This window comes from Thermobia domestica, chromosome 9, assembly GCF_964235325.1.
Source record: "Thermobia domestica chromosome 9, izTheDome1.hap1.1, whole genome shotgun sequence".
In the NCBI taxonomy this organism is placed as follows: domain Eukaryota; kingdom Metazoa; phylum Arthropoda; class Insecta; order Zygentoma; family Lepismatidae; genus Thermobia; species Thermobia domestica.
Genome location: NC_137462.1, coordinates 44302330 through 44322689, shown reverse-complemented (window position 1 = coordinate 44322689; position 20360 = coordinate 44302330). Strand labels below are relative to the sequence as shown.

The window sequence follows — 20360 nt, the reverse complement described above, 5'->3', positions numbered from 1 at the left end:
AAAGCAAAGATATGCCATTCTCAGACTTTTATACCATTTTGTACTACTCCAATAAACGAAGGAATACCAACCAGAAAAAAAGAAGTGAAGATCAGGTGGATTATTTTCTTTTGTACCAACTGGAAAAGAGAAGAAGAGCTATTTTAACTAGCTCATTATGTACTGTTTAAACAAACGAAAATTGAGCATTATGTAACTTCTGAACTACTGAAATGTTCTATTTTTGTATCAATTAGAAAAAACCGAAGAAGGGTCATTTTAACAAGTTCATAATTTCTGTAACGAAAGAAGAATTTCGATGTTCTACTTTTTATACCAACGAGAAAAAATGAACTAGCTGAATATACGAAATAATATATTTAAGTGACCTATTCAATTTTGTACTACTCAAATAAACAATGGAGTAATTAGTTTTGCACCATTTTGGAGTATTCAAATAAACAAAGGAATTATAACTTGTGTGAACTCTAAAATTAATTAAACGAAGTAATGCATTTGAAAAACCGAAGTTGAGTATTTTATACCATTTTGTATTATTTCAACAAACAAAGGAATAAGCAAAAACAAAAGATCATTTTATATCATTTTAAACTAGTCTAATAAACGAAGGCATAAATATGAGTGAGCTATTTAATTTTGTAGCTGAGTATTTTAACGAAAGAACAAAATTGTACTAACCAGAAAAAACCGAAGAAGGCCCATTTTAACTAACTGAGAATTTCTGTACCTTTTTGTAAATTTGAGTGGCCTGTTTTTTGTACTAACCAGAAAAATCGAAGGAGGTCCAATTTAGCTAACTCAGAATTTTATACCATTTTGTACTACTCAAATAAACGAAAGAAAAAACGAAAAAGACCAATTTAACTAGCAGCTCAGAATTTATACACGTTTTGTTTAGGTGTCCTACTTTTTGTACCAGCGTGAAATGCCCTTTTAACCAGCTCAGTAGTATTCAAATAAACAAAAAACCGAAGAAGGATCATTTTAACTAGCTCAGAATTTCTGTACTTTTGTGCCATTCAAACAAATGAAAAAACTAAATTTGAATGGAGTATTATTTTTTGTGCCAAGCAGAAAAAGGAAAGAATTTGTACTGACCAGAAAAGGCGAAGAAGGATCATTTTATACCTTTATGTGCTATTTAAATAAACGAAGGAATAAATTTGAGTGATCTATTCAATTTTATACCAATCAGAAGAAAAGCAAAGAAGAGCCATTTTAACTAGCTGAGTATTTTTGTGATACACAAATCAACAAATGAATAAATTTGAGTGACCTATTCAATTTGGTATCAATAAGAAATACCATTTTAAATAACTCAGCATCTTATACCTTTTTGTGCTATTTAAATAAACGAAGAAAGCGAAGGAGGTTCAATTTAGCTAACTCAGAATTTTATACCATTTTGTACTAATCAAATAAACGAAGGAATAAATTTTTATGACCTATTCAGTTTTGAAAACAAGCAGGAAAAGAAAAGAATTAACATTTTGTACTAATCAAATAACCATATTAACTAACTCAAAGAAACGAAAGAATAAATTTTGAGTGGCTTAAGCAAAGAAGGTCAATTTGTACCTTTTGTGCTATTAAAACTGAGTGATCTATTCAATTTTATATCAAGTAGAAAAAATTTTGTTTGCAATTTAAAAAAACGGAGAAGGTCTATTTTATGTACATTTTGTACTACTCAAATTCTACTTTCTGTACCAACCAGAGAAAAACAAAGAAATACCATATTCTGCTACTCAAACAAACGACGGAATAAGCTCAGAATTTCTATACCTTTTTGTGTTATTCAAATAAACGAAGGAATAAATTTGTGTGACCTATTCACTTTTATACCAACCATGAAGGTCCATTATACCATTTTGTATTACTCTATTTCATTTTTGTAACAATCAGAAGAAAACAGCTCAGAATTTTATACCTTTGTGTCATCCAGAGAACAATTTAAATTGACTCTCACTGACAATTCAGTTGCCAGAGTCCAATGTTTGTAATATTACAGTACTACAAATTGATCCAGTTAACAGTTCAAGTTCTTCTATTCTTACACAATCAAATGCATATGATACAGTGGGCTCAGTGTTCATTTACAGAATTAAATAATTGTTTATCTTTCTCTAAAAACATTTCTACTATTTTGTTGATATAATAATCACACTCTGTAATGTATTCATATACCAGATTAAATTTTTTCTCCAAAGTATAAGTGTTCTTAATATTACAACCTTTAAAATGCTTCTTTATATAAAGTTTATAGATTTTCTCTCTCATTTCACATTTAATTAAGATCGTCCACACCTTTTGCAATAATTCGTAATCATACTGCAGCAAACAGTTGTGATCTTTTTCATTCTCATTATGTTTAGAACATGCTTCACATAATAATACTGAATTTGGTGTATACTCATTAAATAATTGTATAACACATGTATGACTAATACTTTCACTAGTACACTCGCACTCATTAGCTTCCAGTTCAAAACAGGTAATATTTGAAACACTGTCATCATCACTTTCCGGGAGTATTTCATCATTATATTTAGCGTCTAAAATAATACACTTCTTCTATTTCTTGTGTTGGATATATGATTCTCACTTTATCACGTAATTCATCTGGCAAATCGGGGTCAGACGGGTGAATTAACAGTATAGGTTTTTCGTTTTCACGTTGAATTTCTTTTTCTCTAGTTAAAACATAAACATTCTGCATGCTCTTCAGCAAAACAAATCAAGTGTGATGCATCTATTTATATACCTAAAATAAAAGCATTCTATGCATTCTCCGTGTTTAAATGTTTCAAGCAATATAAAACATTATGATGTATGTTCTATTATTTTCCAAATATACACCATAAACTTATATTCCATTATAATAAAATACATAAATGCAAAAATATATATTTGAAGTTTCATATAATTTACCTTAGACGAGTAAAAAGTTTTAAAAAATAATTGGATCGTTGAGCAATACGCAGTACCTTAGGACTCTCATTATACTAGCAATACAAATGTTAGGTAACGCATTCGTAACGTTGTTTAAATATCTGCAGCACTCTTTATAGATGGTATGAAACATGGAACTTTGAAAACTTCTCTTACTTTGATATAATCTCTTCTTCTGCTGATTCAAAATGGTCAAGTATGCTCTTTCTTCTTTTTTTCTTTAGTACGCAAATTGCTATGTAGTCTGTTCTACACAATTATGACTCAACTCTGGTTTGTTAAATCTCACGTTCAATATTTTATGAGAATTTCTTATTGACGGGAGAGTCAATTAAAATTGTTCTCTGGATGACACAAAAATATACAAAATGTAACACCACAAAGGTATAAAATTCTGAGCTGTTTTCTTCTGATTGTTACAAAAATGAAATAGAGTAATACAAAATGGTATAATGGACCTTCATGGTTGGTATAAAAGTGAATAGGTCACACAAATTTATTCCTTCGTTTATTTGAATAACACAAAAAGGTATAGAAATTCTGAGCTTATTCCGTCGTTTGTTTGAGTAGCAGAATATGGTATTTCTTTGTTTTTCTCTGGTTGGTACAGAAAGTAGAATTTGAGTAGTACAAAATGTACATAAAATAGACCTTCTCCGTTTTTTTAAATTGCAAACAAAATTTTTTCTACTTGATATAAAATTGAATAGATCACTCAGTTTTAATAGCACAAAAGGTACAAATTGACCTTCTTTGCTTAAGCCACTCAAAATTTATTCTTTCGTTTCTTTGAGTTAGTTAATATGGTTATTTGATTAGTACAAAATGTTAATTCTTTTCTTTTCCTGCTTGTTTTCAAAACTGAATAGGTCATAAAAATTTATTCCTTCGTTTATTTGATTAGTACAAAATGGTATAAAATTCTGAGTTAGCTAAATTGAACCTCCTTCGCTTTCTTCGTTTATTTAAATAGCACAAAAAGGTATAAGATGCTGAGTTATTTAAAATGGTATTTCTTATTGATACCAAATTGAATAGGTCACTCAAATTTATTCATTTGTTGATTTGTGTATCACAAAAATACTCAGCTAGTTAAAATGGCTCTTCTTTGCTTTTCTTCTGATTGGTATAAAATTGAATAGATCACTCAAATTTATTCCTTCGTTTATTTAAATAGCACATAAAGGTATAAAATGATCCTTCTTCGCCTTTTCTGGTCAGTACAAATTCTTTCCTTTTTCTGCTTGGCACAAAAAATAATACTCCATTCAAATTTAGTTTTTTCATTTGTTTGAATGGCACAAAAGTACAGAAATTCTGAGCTAGTTAAAATGATCCTTCTTCGGTTTTTTTGTTTATTTGAATACTACTGAGCTGGTTAAAAAGGCATTTCACGCTGGTACAAAAAGTAGGACACCTAAACAAAACGTGTATAAATTCTGAGCTACTAGTTAAATTGGTCTTTTTCGTTTTTTCTTTCGTTTATTTGAGTAGTACAAAATGGTATAAAATTCTGAGTTAGCTAAATTGGACCTCCTTCGATTTTTCTGGTTAGTACAAAAAACAGGCCACTCAAATTTACAAAAAGGTACAGAAATTCTCAGTTAGTTAAAATGGGCCTTCTTCGGTTTTTTCTGGTTAGTACAATTTTGTTCTTTCGTTAAAATACTCAGCTACAAAATTAAATAGCTCACTCATATTTATGCCTTCGTTTATTAGACTAGTTTAAAATGATATAAAATGATCTTTTGTTTTTGCTTATTCCTTTGTTTGTTGAAATAATACAAAATGGTATAAAATACTCAACTTCGGTTTTTCAAATGCATTACTTCGTTTAATTAATTTTAGAGTTCACACAAGTTATAATTCCTTTGTTTATTTGAATACTTCAAAATGGTGCAAAACTAATTACTCCATTGTTTATTTGAGTAGTACAAAATTGAATAGGTCACTTAAATATATTATTTCGTATATTCAGCTAGTTCATTTTTTCTCGTTGGTATAAAAAGTAGAACATCGAAATTATTCTTTCGTTACAGAAATTATGAACTTGTTAAAATGACCCTTCTTCGGTTTTTTCTAATTGATACAAAAATAGAACATTTCAGTAGTTCAGAAGTTACATAATGCTCAATTTTCGTTTGTTTAAACAGTACATAATGAGCTAGTTAAAATAGCTCTTCTTCTCTTTTCCAGTTGGTACAAAAGAAAATAATCCACCTGATCTTCACTTCTTTTTTTCTGGTTGGTATTCCTTCGTTTATTGGAGTAGTACAAAATGGTATAAAAGTCTGAGAATGGCATATCTTTGCTTTTCTTCTGATTGGTACAAAAATAAAATAGACCACTGAAATTTGTTGCCTCTATTATTTGAATAGCACAAAAAGGTGTAAAATGCTGATCTACTTAAAATGACCCTTCTTTGATTTTCTTGTGATTATTTGGGTAGTACAAAATTGTACAGAAATATTGAACTAGTCAAAACGGACCTTCTTCATTTTTTTCTGACTCATACAAATATAAATACTCCACAAAGATTTGAGTAAAATGGTCCATGTTCGCTTTCTTCGTTTTGCTTAAATAATTCTCAGCTAGTTAATATGGCATATCTTTTCTTTCTTTTGAATAGCCCAAAAAGGTACAGAAATTCTGCGCTAGTTAAAATTATGTTCTCAAATTTATTCCTTCCTCACTTTTTTTCATCTTTGTACAAAATTGAAAAGATCACACAAATTTACTAAATGAGGAAACGTTATCTCAATATGTGGTTTCATTTACGAGATTGACCTTTGACCTCGATGGTCATTATTTTTGGAACTTGTAGTAGTTGATGACCAATTACCAGATTTGGAAACAGCACCTCAATACTTGGATCCGTTTTCGAGTTTTGACCTTTGACCTCGATGGTCATTATTTTGGAACTTGTAGTAGTTGATGACCAATTACCAGATTTGGAAACAGCACCTCAATACTTGGCTCCGTTTCCGAGTTATTGGGTTTTAAGTACTTTGACCTTTGACCTCGATGACCATTCTCGATGACCATTATTTTTGAAACTTGTACTAGTTGATGACCAATTACCAAATTTGGAAAACAGCACCTCAATATTTGGCTCCGTTTTCGAGTTATTAGATTTTAAGTACTTTGACCTTTGACCTCGATGATCATTATTTTGGAACTTGTAGTAGTTTGTGACCGATTACTAAATGTGGAAACAGCACCTCAATATGTGGCTCTGGTTTTGAGTTATTAGGTTTTAAGTATGTTGACCTTTAACCTCGATGGTCATTATTTTGGAACTTGTACTAGTTGATGACCTCTTACTAGATTTGGAAACAGCACCTCAATATTTGGCTCCGTTTTCGAGTTATTAGGTTTTAAGTACTTTGACCTTTGACCTCGATGGTCATTATTTTGGAACTTGTAGTAGTTGGTGGTCGATGTGGAAACAGCACCTCAATATTTGGCTCCGTTTTCGAGTTATTAGGTTTTAAGTATGTTGACCTTTGACCTCGATGGCCAGGGACATGTAGTACCTGATGACCAATTGCTAAATGTGGAAACAGCACCTCGATATGTTGTTTCGTTTTCGAGTTATTGGGTTTTTAAGTGTCATACAAAGGGCGTATCCCACATAAACTATAAGACACAGGTAAAAATAAGTATGATATTCGTAATCAGCATGTCCGAAAACCCCCATATGCCGAGTTTCATCCAAATCGGTTCAAAGAGCGTATCGAATCACTATGTTACATAGGTATTCATTGTCTTAAAATAGGGGTTGAAAAAAATTTATGTAATTTCTGCTATGGTAAAATAGGGGTTGAAGAACGAGTCCACCCCTAAAATGGAGGTTGTTGTGTGTTACGTAGTCTCAGTGTAATTTCTGCTATGTTCAATTAGGGGTGGAGAAAATGAATACACCCCCTGTGCTATGTCCGCTATGTTTCGTAGTCTCTGTCATGTTGAAATAGGGGTTGGAAAATATGCTCATAAAAGGGAATAAATTCACCCCTAAAATGGAGGTTGTTGTGTTTATTATCTGCTCTACTATGTGTTCGTAACTGCTATGTTACATAGTCTTATGCTAAGGGGTTAAAAACGAATACACCTCTGCTGTGTGTTCGTAGGGGTTGGAAAATATGCTCATAAAAGAGAACGAGTCCACCCCTAAAATGGAGGTTGTTATGTTACGTAGTCTTATGCTCTGCTGTGTGTTCATAGTCTCAGTGTAATTTCTGCTATGTTAAAATAAGGGTTGAAAGGGTTGGAATGAGTTATCTGCTATGTTACGTATTCTTATGTCATTTCTGTTATGTTAAAATAGGGGTTGAAAAATATGCTCATAAAAGAGAACGAGTTCACCCCTAAAATGGAGGCCTGCTATGTTATGTAGTCTTCTGCTCTTATATGTGTTCGTAATCTTATGTTACCTACTATGTTAAAATAGTGCTATGTGTTATCTGCTCTTCTATGTGTTATCTGCTATGTTCAGAATAGGGGTTGGAAAATATGCTCATAAAATGGAACGAGTACACCCTTGCTATGTTATGTGTTCGTAATCTTATATGTTATCTGCTATGTTAAAATAGTGCTATGTGTTATCTGCTCTTCTATGTGTTATCTGCTATGTTCAGAATAGGGGTTGGAAAATATGCTCATAAAATGGAACGAGTACACCCTTGCTATGTTATGTGTTCGTAATCTTATATGTTATCTGCTATGTTAAAATAGTGCTATGTGTTATCTTCTCTTCTGTGTGTTCATAATCTCAGTGTAATTTCTGCTATGTTAAAATAGGGGTTGGAAAATATGCTCATAAAAGGGAACGAGATCACCCCTTAAAATGTGGTCATAAAAGAGAACGAGTTCACCCCTGAAAAAGTGTTCATAAAAGGGAACGAGTCTTATGTGTTATCTGTTCTGCTATGTGTTACGTAGTCTGATGTTCTGCTATGTGTTCGTAGGGGTTGGAAAATATGCTCATAAAAGGGAACGAGTTCACCCCTTAAAAAGTGCTCATAAAAGGGAACGAATACACCCCCTAAAAAGTGCTCATAAAAGGGAATAAATTCACCCCTAAAATGGAGGTCGTAAAAGACCGTGGGCTCACGGTGTACGGTGGTCATTTTCCCAGGGGCTTGTGAGTTGTCCTAGGTCGTTCTATGTTGGCCTCATATGAGCCAGATCGATCCATTTTCTACTACTAATCAGTGCTTCCATTGTTATGATACAAGAAAAAGAAGTCAATTCGTAAGTAGCCTCTAAAGATGGGTCGTTCTTGAGACGTTGAATCCACCTATTGTCACAAAGATAGGGAAAAGATAGGGACAAAGATAGTGTCTAGCGATGAACAAGATTTTCAATGACCAATTTCTAACAATTCCTTCACAATAAAGGCGGATTGTTATTAACAAATCCCTTAAAAGTAATGCACATTTCCAATATATTCATGTGTGATATGTTTGTATACGTACAACAGCATCAATTGTAATTCAGAAATATTTTCATTATTTATATGAGCATGTTCATTTGGTTTTGGTTACTAAGAATATTTTACACGGTAGAAAAGAATATGGACCTTCTGGTCAATTCATAGAACCCATAGAACCCATAGAATAGAACCCTCATCATTGTAATGAAGAAGAATTGCTTTTGTCTACAGATAATAATTTAATCTTGCAATACAGAGTGGCCCAAAAGTAGGTATACAGTACCGTACTGATCAAGTTATTGCATTTTATAACATTTCTCACTGTTATCCATCAGGTAGACTTAGTTTCTTTATTGTTTGTTCTTAATGTTTTTACTTACATCTTAAGCTCGGAAGACCCGAAGCAAATAAACTCAAACTAGAATGTTATACTTGATCAATGCAGGGGTATATACATACTTTTGGGCCACCCTGTATGTCCGGATTGATCACACTATGGTGATTGATTGCTTTAGCATTAATTTCTCGTTTTTAGCTCCAAGGATCTACGAAATCAGGATGCACCTTAACGGGGCGTTTACACTTAGTCGATTTGCGTTCGATTCAGTTGAATTGACGTCACTTTCAACTTAATCGACCGTGTAAACGGGACTTCAACTTAATCGCTTGTTGATCGAAGGCGACTAATCAACTGGCAACTGAATTGAAAGACGTTCTATTTTCTGCGGTTGAAATAATTGAACACATCAATCGATCTAATTCGGCCTAGTTGCTTCGATTTAGTGGCAAATGCAGCGAGTCGATTTAGTCGTGCGACTAAATCGACCAAGTGTAAACGCCCCATAACGTGACATTGTAACCACACTAGTTACTATCGAGAATCTAAAGCACTATAGACGTTAAACATTAATACACTACGATCATTGTTATTTTTCAGAATTCACTCTTGATGATATAGCAGCTCAGATGGTAATGTTCTTCGGTGCTGGATTTGATACAAGTTCCACTGTAATAAGCTTTGGTTTATATGAGTTGGCTTTGCAACAGGATATTCAACAGAGGTTGAGACAAGAGATTGATGACGTAACTGAGAAATTTGGAGGGAAAATAACATATGAAGGAATCCAAACAATGGAGTATCTGGACAGAGTTGTTTCAGGTAATCTTAATGATACTTTTTTTTTTTTTGCATTAGATAAGTTTAGAAGGTAAGGTAAAAATGCCACGTTTATTTATAGTACGTACCAGGAACCTACCGATAGCCACTCAAATCGTGTTAGACACGATAGTGTAATCTTTTAGTAGGACTTGTACAGAGATCAGGATGGAAGTTTGTAATTCGAGACGAGACCAAGATTCGAAAAGTCAAAATTTACTCGAGAAGAAACTAACAGAGATATTGTAATTCAAAACAGGCAAGTCTAGCTCTCGTTCCGAATATTAATAAAAAATGTTTAAATTATACATGCTAGAAATTCGTTTAATTACCAAGTTGTATGTAAGCTAGTGGAACGGTTGCCCAAGATTGCGGCAGTCATAGGCGTACGCAGACCCGTATCCACGGGGGTTAGGAGGGCCGGGCCTCCCCTAAACTTTTGCTGGCCCCCTCTAAAATTTTCACGGTAGGCTTGCAAATGAACTATAACATGGTGATGAACCATATGGTTCAATCGGCCCCCCTAACTTCTACAATCCCCCCTACATTTTTGGCGCTACCGGCCTGGGCGTATGCACGGGTAACAAGAAGGGCAAATGACACTCTTACTCATACGGTAGTAGGACGATTGCCCAAGGATAGCGGCAGTCATAGAAGTACAGTACATACGGAGAACAAGAAGGACAAATGGCACACTTAATCATCCAGTAATACTGGGAATTTTTTTAAAAGTAATACTCAATAATTCAACATTAAATTCAAAATATTTTACTCCCTTTCTAGTCATCCTAATAGCTTTTTAGTCTAATCTCTGTCCATAAGAGCTGTAGAAAAGTCGGGGATGACAGCAGATCTCTTCAGAACCTGTTAGAGGGTGATCAATTAATGAAAAAAAAAATCGAAGGTAACATTTCCGCAACCGGGGCCTTCATTGTGAAATTCAATATTCAAAATGGTGCCCGCGCGCAAGTACCAAATTATATTTGAACTGAAATATCTTCTCACAGAAACAAGTTAGAAACTTCGTTTTAGTACCAAATTAAATATAATTGATAGTAGAAGAAAACTGGATATATTGTTTACATCAAGGATCTTATAAAATAGAGGATCTGCCCATATATATCTTCATCCTATTAAATCAATGAAGCCAAAAAACAACCGAGAATCGGCACGTCTTATTGGCAACTCTCATTTATGCCATCGTCTGATTGGCTACTTTCGTTTCCTCCATGGTTGTTGGCTCAAAACATTGTGATCCTATTGGGTGGAGTGGGCAGAGTAGGGGCGAGGAAACTGTGACGTATGGCTTCAAGATCTTGTTGTAAGGGCAGATCCTCTATTTTATAAGATTCTTGGTTTACATGTTGCCGCGATATTTAAAAATAACGATTATTTGGGCCAAAAATTAGTTTTTCTCGTTTCTCTGTTTTTATTTCATGACAAATAACTATGAAGTTATTAAAAATATGAAAACGCAGCCCAAACTAATTAAAGAAGCATAATCTTAGCTTTCTATCGTTACCAATATCTTTAGTAGATTTTAAAAGATGACGGAGCTATTTAAATTTAAGTTGCGCAGGGTGTAGCATTTTTTGGACTGTTTAATAAATTAACAGGTTCTGAAGAGATCTGCTGTCGTCCCCGACTTTTCTACAGCTCTTATGGACAAAGCCTGGTTTATTTCCAAGATGCGTTTTGTATATAATATCTATAAGTTAAAGTTTGAATAACGAGTACACAAAGTCTAAACTTCCAAAAGGAATTTGAATCTTAGACGGGGTATTTAAACTGTGATCACACGCAGCAAGGATGAGTGATGTAGGAAATATAGGCTACTACCGAAGATAAGCTATAATTTAGTTACACAATTATTGTGTTATAAAGTTTCAAATTAAACTTTAATTTTTTCAAGAGAATTTTTATATTTTCCAGAGTTGGAAAAAAAATACTTTACGGAAACATAATGAAAATGAAAAGTAAGTGAACTGTTTTGTTTCGAACAGTAGCTGTAATAAAGGCCCCGCGATGCCGGAGAAGGGAGTCTTAATTAAGTGACTGATTTCTTATTATGTTCATTAGGAAACCTTTGTCCACTCATATTAGTTATTCGTTTTTAACGATAAGGTTTCTTTTAATGACATAGATAAAAGTTTAAACTTATGACGAAATGACGACGAAATTTGTAACATTTTCATAGTCAATCCAGAAAAAAACTGTGAATGGTACTTTTCTGGATACTAATAAGAAAGAAAAATAACGAAATATGAACGGTATAGCAACTTGTTTTAGATTAGACATACATGTGCCAAACGATTCGGGAGTTACAAAAATATTAATCACAATAAAACTTATGATGCAATGTTTAGAAGTTTAACTTTATAATTTAACTTGTAAGATTTTTTAAATATATAAATCTGTTTGGTTCCTCGACTCTTAAGCCACTGCAAGATAAATGAGTATCCATAGGCCTATCGTGAAGTATTTATCCCCAAAAAGGGTCGACCCATATTTAGGAACTTTATCGTGGAGTTCCCTGTAAGTGATTATTGGGTTCATGCCTTAAAACAGTCTTGTGTAGAAATCGAAACCAGTATCTGCAAATCGAAACGAGAGCAAACCGAGATGGCCATTTACAAATCAAAAGGAGAAGGAGACGACAGATGAGCGGCTCGGGCGAACATAATGATATGCGCCCCTTCAGGTGAAATTTAGTTATTGGGTGAAATGGGTTGGCATCGAACCACAGCACAATATGTAGGATGTTTAATTTCGGAAATGCACCTGTAGATTTCAAAGGAAACTTGTTTGAAATGTGTCATTCATTGAATTACTGGGAATTTTGGGGAACCTTCTTTCCCCGTTTATTTGGAACTTAGAAAATGTGACATACCATTGTGTTTCGCCGAGCAATCACATGCTTATGAATCAAAACGAAATTTGTATTTAATACCTCAGGCTCAGTTCTTCGGACATTTCTTCAACAGTATTCAGTGAAATGCTGTTACATATTGTTAATAATTATATATGATTGGTCGAGAAATGTTAATTTGAAATTAACATCATGCTGCTGGGACACAATGTAAATCTTTAACTCAGTTTGTTATTGTCGAAAGAGTATTGTAAAGAGATAAAACATTGGTTTACCTTTCATGTTCATCGTTTGTAATTATTGCTACTGCATTGGACAAAACAAAAATATATATAAAGTAACAGCAAAGGTGCATATTAAGTTATAGAAGAAAGGGGAATGATGAAAAGTTAGCGCTAACAGAACATGCGACTGTGCAATATCATTCTATCGGTCCTTATCTAAAGGAAATATGCACTATTTAATGAGACTTATTCCTCTTTAACTGTCTAATGATCGATTCAATTTGAAAATGTGAAAATGGTACCTTCAGGAGCTCAGTATTGTAGATATCCACGACTAGTTTGTTTGTTTGTTGAAAGTTAGGTTACATTTTCAACATTGAGGCTACATGAAACTTGAATCTACTGTGTAAGTTGGAATGCAGACCACTGCAATGAGTCAAATTCTCTTCTACCGGAAACTGAACCTGGGACTACTTGCACGAAAGGCTTACATGCTATTCTAGTGGCAATTCCCACGAATGGTGTCGGTCTTTATTCTTTGTTCTTGTCTGTGTAATATTCAGTTTATGAGGACTCATGCTGAAGCTGTGATATAATTGTAATACATGCATAATGTTATTATTCTATTTGAAGCATAAAGAGGGTAACAAAGCAGATCCGACAGAATGAGTCAGTCTTTATTCTTTATTCTTTTCTGTGTAATATTCAGTTTATGAGGACTCATGCTGAAGCTGTGATATAACTGCAATACATGCATATTGTTATTATTCTATTTGAAGCATAAAGAGGGTAACAAAGCAGATCCGACAGAATGAGTCAGTCTTTATTCTTTATTCTTTTCTGTGTAATATTCAGTTTATGAGGACTCATGCTGAAGCTGTGATATAATTGTAATACATGCATATTGTTATTATTCTATTTGAAGCATAAAGAGGGTAACAAAGCAGATCCGACAGAATGAGTCAGTCTTTATTCTTTATTCTTTTCTGTGTAATATTCAGTTTATGAGGACTCATGCTGAAGCTGTGATATAACTGCAATACATGCATATTGTTATTATTCTATTTGAAGCATAAAGAGGGTAACAAAGCAGATCCGACAGAATGAGTCAGTCTTTATTCTTTATTCTTTTCTGTGTAATATTCAGTTTATGAGGACTCATGCTGAAGCTGTGATATAACTGCAATACATGCATATTGTTATTATTCTATTTGAAGCATAAAGAGGGTAACAAAGCAGATCCGAGAGAATGAGTCAGCCTTTATTCTTTATTCTTTTCTGTGTAATATTCAGTTTATGAGGACTCATGCTGAAGCTTTGATATAATTGTAATACATGCATATTGTTATTATTCATTTGAAGCATAAAGAGGGTAACAAAGCAGATCCGACAGAATGAGTCAGTCTTTATTCTTTATTCTTTTCTTTGTAATATTCAGTTTACGAGGACTCATGCTGAAGCTGTGATATAATTGCAATACATGCATATTGTTATCATTCTATTTGAAGCATAAAGAGGGTAACAAAGCAGATCCGACAGAATGAGTCAGTCTTTATTCTTTATTCTTTTCTGTGTAATATTCAGTTTATGAGGACTCATGCTGAAGCTTTGATATAATTGTAATACATGCATATTGTTATTATTCATTTGAAGCATAAAGAGGGTAACAAAGCAGATCCGACAGAATGAGTCAGTCTTTATTCTTTATTCTTTTCTTTGTAATATTCAGTTTACGAGGACTCATGCTGAAGCTGTGATATAATTGCAATACATGCATATTGTTATTATTCTATTTGAAGCATAAAGAGGGTAACAAAGCAGATCCGACAGAATGAGTCAGTCTTTATTCTTTATTCTTTTCTGTGTAATATTCAGTTTATGAGGACTCATGCTGAAGCTTTGATATAATTGTAATACATGCATATTGTTATTATTCATTTGAAGCATAAAGAGGGTAACAAAGCAGATCCGACAGAATGAGTCAGTCTTTATTCTTTATTCTTTTCTGTGTAATATTCAGTTTATGAGGACTCATGCTGAAGCTGTGATATAACTGCAATACATGCATATTGTTATTATTCTATTTGAAGCATAAAGAGGGTAACAAAGCAGATCCGACAGAATGAGTCAGTCTTTATTCTTTATTCTTTTCTGTGTAATATTCAGTTTATGAGGACTCATGCTGAAGCTGTGATATAATTGTAATACATGCATATTGTTATTATTCTATTTGAAGCATAAAGAGGGTAACAAAGCAGATCCGACAGAATGAGTCAGTCTTTATTCTTTATTCTTTTCTGTGTAATATTCAGTTTATGAGGACTCATGCTGAAGCTGTGATATAACTGCAATACATGCATATTGTTATTATTCTATTTGAAGCATAAAGAGGGTAACAAAGCAGATCCGACAGAATGAGTCAGTCTTTATTCTTTATTCTTTTCTGTGTAATATTCAGTTTATGAGGACTCATGCTGAAGCTGTGATATAACTGCAATACATGCATATTGTTATTATTCTATTTGAAGCATAAAGAGGGTAACAAAGCAGATCCGAGAGAATGAGTCAGCCTTTATTCTTTATTCTTTTCTGTGTAATATTCAGTTTATGAGGACTCATGCTGAAGCTTTGATATAATTGTAATACATGCATATTGTTATTATTCATTTGAAGCATAAAGAGGGTAACAAAGCAGATCCGACAGAATGAGTCAGTCTTTATTCTTTATTCTTTTCTTTGTAATATTCAGTTTACGAGGACTCATGCTGAAGCTGTGATATAATTGCAATACATGCATATTGTTATCATTCTATTTGAAGCATAAAGAGGGTAACAAAGCAGATCCGACAGAATGAGTCAGTCTTTATTCTTTATTCTTTTCTGTGTAATATTCAGTTTATGAGGACTCATGCTGAAGCTGTGATATAATTGTAATACATGCATATTGTTATTATTCTATTTGAAGCATAAAGAGGGTAACAAAGCAGATCCGACAGAATGAGTCAGTCTTTATTCTTTATTCTTTTCTGTGTAATATTCAGTTTATGAGGACTCATGCTGAAGCTGTGATATAACTGCAATACATGCATATTGTTATTATTCTATTTGAAGCATAAAGAGGGTAACAAAGCAGATCCGACAGAATGAGTCAGTCTTTATTCTTTATTCTTTTCTGTGTAATATTCAGTTTATGAGGACTCATGCTGAAGCTGTGATATAATTGTAATACATGCATATTGTTATTATTCTATTTGAAGCATAAAGAGGGTAACAAAGCAGATCCGACAGAATGAGTCAGTCTTTATTCTTTATTCTTTTCTGTGTAATATTCAGTTTATGAGGACTCATGCTGAAGCTGTGATATAACTGCAATACATGCATATTGTTATTATTCTATTTGAAGCATAAAGAGGGTAACAAAGCAGATCCGACAGAATGAGTCAGTCTTTATTCTTTATTCTTTTCTGTGTAATATTCAGTTTATGAGGACTCATGCTGAAGCTGTGATATAACTGCAATACATGCATATTGTTATTATTCTATTTGAAGCATAAAGAGGGTAACAAAGCAGATCCGAGAGAATGAGTCAGCCTTTATTCTTTATTCTTTTCTGTGTAATATTCAGTTTATGAGGACTCATGCTGAAGCTTTGATATAATTGTAATACATGCATATTGTTATTATTCATTTGAAGCATAAAGAGGGTAACAAAGCAGATCCGACAGAATGAGTCAGTCTTTATTCTTTATTCTTTTCTTTGTAATATTCAGTTTACGAGGACTCATGCTGAAGCTGTGATATAATTGCAATACATGCATATTGTTATCATTCTATTTGAAGCATAAAGAGGGTAACAAAGCAGATCCGACAGAATGAGTCAGTCTTTATTCTTTATTCTTTTCTGTGTAATATTCAGTTTATGAGGACTCATGCTGAAGCTTTGATATAATTGTAATACATGCATATTGTTATTATTCATTTGAAGCATAAAGAGGGTAACAAAGCAGATCCGACAGAATGAGTCAGTCTTTATTCTTTATTCTTTTCTTTGTAATATTCAGTTTACGAGGACTCATGCTGAAGCTGTGATATAATTGCAATACATGCATATTGTTATTATTCTATTTGAAGCATAAAGAGGGTAACAAAGCAGATCCGACAGAATGAGTCAGTCTTTATTCTTTATTCTTTTCTGTGTAATATTCAGTTTATGAGGACTCATGCTGAAGCTTTGATATAATTGTAATACATGCATATTGTTATTATTCATTTGAAGCATAAAGAGGGTAACAAAGCAGATCCGACAGAATGAGTCAGTCTTTATTCTTTATTCTTTTCTGTGTAATATTCAGTTTATGAGGACTCATGCTGAAGCTGTGATATAACTGCAATACATGCATATTGTTATTATTCTATTTGAAGCATAAAGAGGGTAACAAAGCAGATCCGACAGAATGAGTCAGTCTTTATTCTTTATTCTTTTCTGTGTAATATTCAGTTTATGAGGACTCATGCTGAAGCTGTGATATAATTGTAATACATGCATATTGTTATTATTCTATTTGAAGCATAAAGAGGGTAACAAAGCAGATCCGACAGAATGAGTCAGTCTTTATTCTTTATTCTTTTCTGTGTAATATTCAGTTTATGAGGACTCATGCTGAAGCTGTGATATAACTGCAATACATGCATATTGTTATTATTCTATTTGAAGCATAAAGAGGGTAACAAAGCAGATCCGACAGAATGAGTCAGTCTTTATTCTTTATTCTTTTCTGTGTAATATTCAGTTTATGAGGACTCATGCTGAAGCTGTGATATAACTGCAATACATGCATATTGTTATTATTCTATTTGAAGCATAAAGAGGGTAACAAAGCAGATCCGAGAGAATGAGTCAGCCTTTATTCTTTATTCTTTTCTGTGTAATATTCAGTTTATGAGGACTCATGCTGAAGCTTTGATATAATTGTAATACATGCATATTGTTATTATTCATTTGAAGCATAAAGAGGGTAACAAAGCAGATCCGACAGAATGAGTCAGTCTTTATTCTTTATTCTTTTCTTTGTAATATTCAGTTTACGAGGACTCATGCTGAAGCTGTGATATAATTGCAATACATGCATATTGTTATCATTCTATTTGAAGCATAAAGAGGGTAACAAAGCAGATCCGACAGAATGAGTCAGTCTTTATTCTTTATTCTTTTCTGTGTAATATTCAGTTTATGAGGACTCATGCTGAAGCTTTGATATAATTGTAATACATGCATATTGTTATTATTCATTTGAAGCATAAAGAGGGTAACAAAGCAGATCCGACAGAATGAGTCAGTCTTTATTCTTTATTCTTTTCTTTGTAATATTCAGTTTACGAGGACTCATGCTGAAGCTGTGATATAATTGCAATACATGCATATTGTTATTATTCTATTTGAAGCATAAAGAGGGTAACAAAGCAGATCCGACAGAATGAGTCAGTCTTTATTCTTTATTCTTTTCTGTGTAATATTCAGTTTATGAGGACTCATGCTGAAGCTTTGATATAATTGTAATACATGCATATTGTTATTATTCATTTGAAGCATAAAGAGGGTAACAAAGCAGATCCGACAGAATGAGTCAGTCTTTATTCTTTATTCTTTTCTGTGTAATATTCAGTTTATGAGGACTCATGCTGAAGCTGTGATATAACTGCAATACATGCATATTGTTATTATTCTATTTGAAGCATAAAGAGGGTAACAAAGCAGATCCGACAGAATGAGTCAGTCTTTATTCTTTATTCTTTTCTGTGTAATATTCAGTTTATGAGGACTCATGCTGAAGCTGTGATATAACTGCAATACATGCATATTGTTATTATTCTATTTGAAGCATAAAGAGGGTAACAAAGCAGATCCGAGAGAATGAGTCAGCCTTTATTCTTTATTCTTTTCTGTGTAATATTCAGTTTATGAGGACTCATGCTGAAGCTTTGATATAATTGTAATACATGCATATTGTTATTATTCATTTGAAGCATAAAGAGGGTAACAAAGCAGATCCGACAGAATGAGTCAGTCTTTATTCTTTATTCTTTTCTTTGTAATATTCAGTTTACGAGGACTCATGCTGAAGCTGTGATATAATTGCAATACATGCATATTGTTATCATTCTATTAGAAGCATAAAGAGGGTAACAAAGCAGATCCGACAGAATGAGTCAGTCTTTATTCTTTATTCTTTTCTGTGTAATATTCAGTTTATGAGGACTCATGCTGAAGCTTTGATATAATTGTAATACATGCATATTGTTATTATTCATTTGAAGCATAAAGAGGGTAACAAAGCAGATCCGACAGAATGAGTCAGTCTTTATTCTTTATTCTTTTCTTTGTAATATTCAGTTTACGAGGACTCATGCTGAAGCTGTGATATAATTGCAATACATGCATATTGTTATTATTCTATTTGAAGCATAAAGAGGGTAACAAAGCAGATCCGACAGAATGAGTCAGTCTTTATTCTTTATTCTTTTCTGTGTAATATTCAGTTTATGAGGACTCATGCTGAAGCTTTGATATAATTGTAATACATGCATATTGTTATTATTCATTTGAAGCATAAAGAGGGTAACAAAGCAGATCCGACAGAATGAGTCAGTCTTTATTCTTTATTCTTTTCTGTGTAATATTCAGTTTATGAGGACTCATGCTGAAGCTGTGATATAACTGCAATACATGCATATTGTTATTATTCTATTTGAAGCATAAAGAGGGTAACAAAGCAGATCCGACAGAATGAGTCAGTCTTTATTCTTTATTCTTTTCTGTGTAATATTCAGTTTATGAGGACTCATGCTGAAGCTGTGATATAACTGCAATACATGCATATTGTTATTATTCTATTTGAAGCATAAAGAGGGTAACAAAGCAGATCCGAGAGAATGAGTCAGCCTTTATTCTTTATTCTTTTCTGTGTAATATTCAGTTTATGAGGACTCATGCTGAAGCTTTGATATAATTGTAATACATGCATATTGTTATTATTCATTTGAAGCATAAAGAGGGTAACAAAGCAGATCCGACAGAATGAGTCAGTCTTTATTCTTTATTCTTTTCTTTGTAATATTCAGTTTACGAGGACTCATGCTGAAGCTGTGATATAATTGCAATACATGCATATTGTTATCATTCTATTTGAAGCATAAAGAGGGTAACAAAGCAGATCCGAGAGAATGAGTCAGTCTTTATTCTTTATTCTTTTCTGTGTAATATTCAGTTTATGAGGACTCATGCTGAAGCTTTGATATAATTGTAATACATGCATATTGTTATTATTCATTTGAAGCATAAAGAGGGTAACAAAGCAGATCCGACAGAATGAGTCAGTCTTTATTCTTTATTCTTTTCTGTGTAATATTCAGTTTACGAGGACTCATGCTGAAGCTGTGATATAATTGTAATACATGCATATTGTTATTATTCTATTTGAAGCATAAAAAGGGTAACAAAGCAGATCCGACAGAATGAGTCAGTCTTTATTCTTTATTCTTTTCTGTGTAATATTCAGTTTATGAGGACTCATGCTGAAGCTGTGATATAATTGCAATACATGCATATTGTTATTATTCTATTTGAAGCATAAAGAGGGTAACAAAGCAGATCCGACAGAATGAGTCAGTCTTTATTCTTTATTCTTTTCTGTGTAATATTCAGTTTATGAGGACTCATGCTGAAGC

General features: G+C 33.0%; 1 protein-coding gene across 4 annotated transcripts in view; it reads left to right on the top strand.

Annotated features, from left to right (window-relative positions):
* The window catches only part of LOC145694626 (cytochrome P450 6k1-like), a 49338-nt gene that overhangs the window by 17544 nt on the left and 11434 nt on the right, over positions 1-20360 (top strand). For all 4 annotated transcript variants that reach the window (XM_081771030.1, XM_081771032.1, XM_081771028.1 and 1 more), the window contains exon 3: positions 9324-9545. In XM_081771030.1, coding sequence (XP_081627156.1) covers positions 9324-9545 — 222 coding nt within the window. The remainder of the gene's footprint in view (positions 1-9323; positions 9546-20360) is intronic.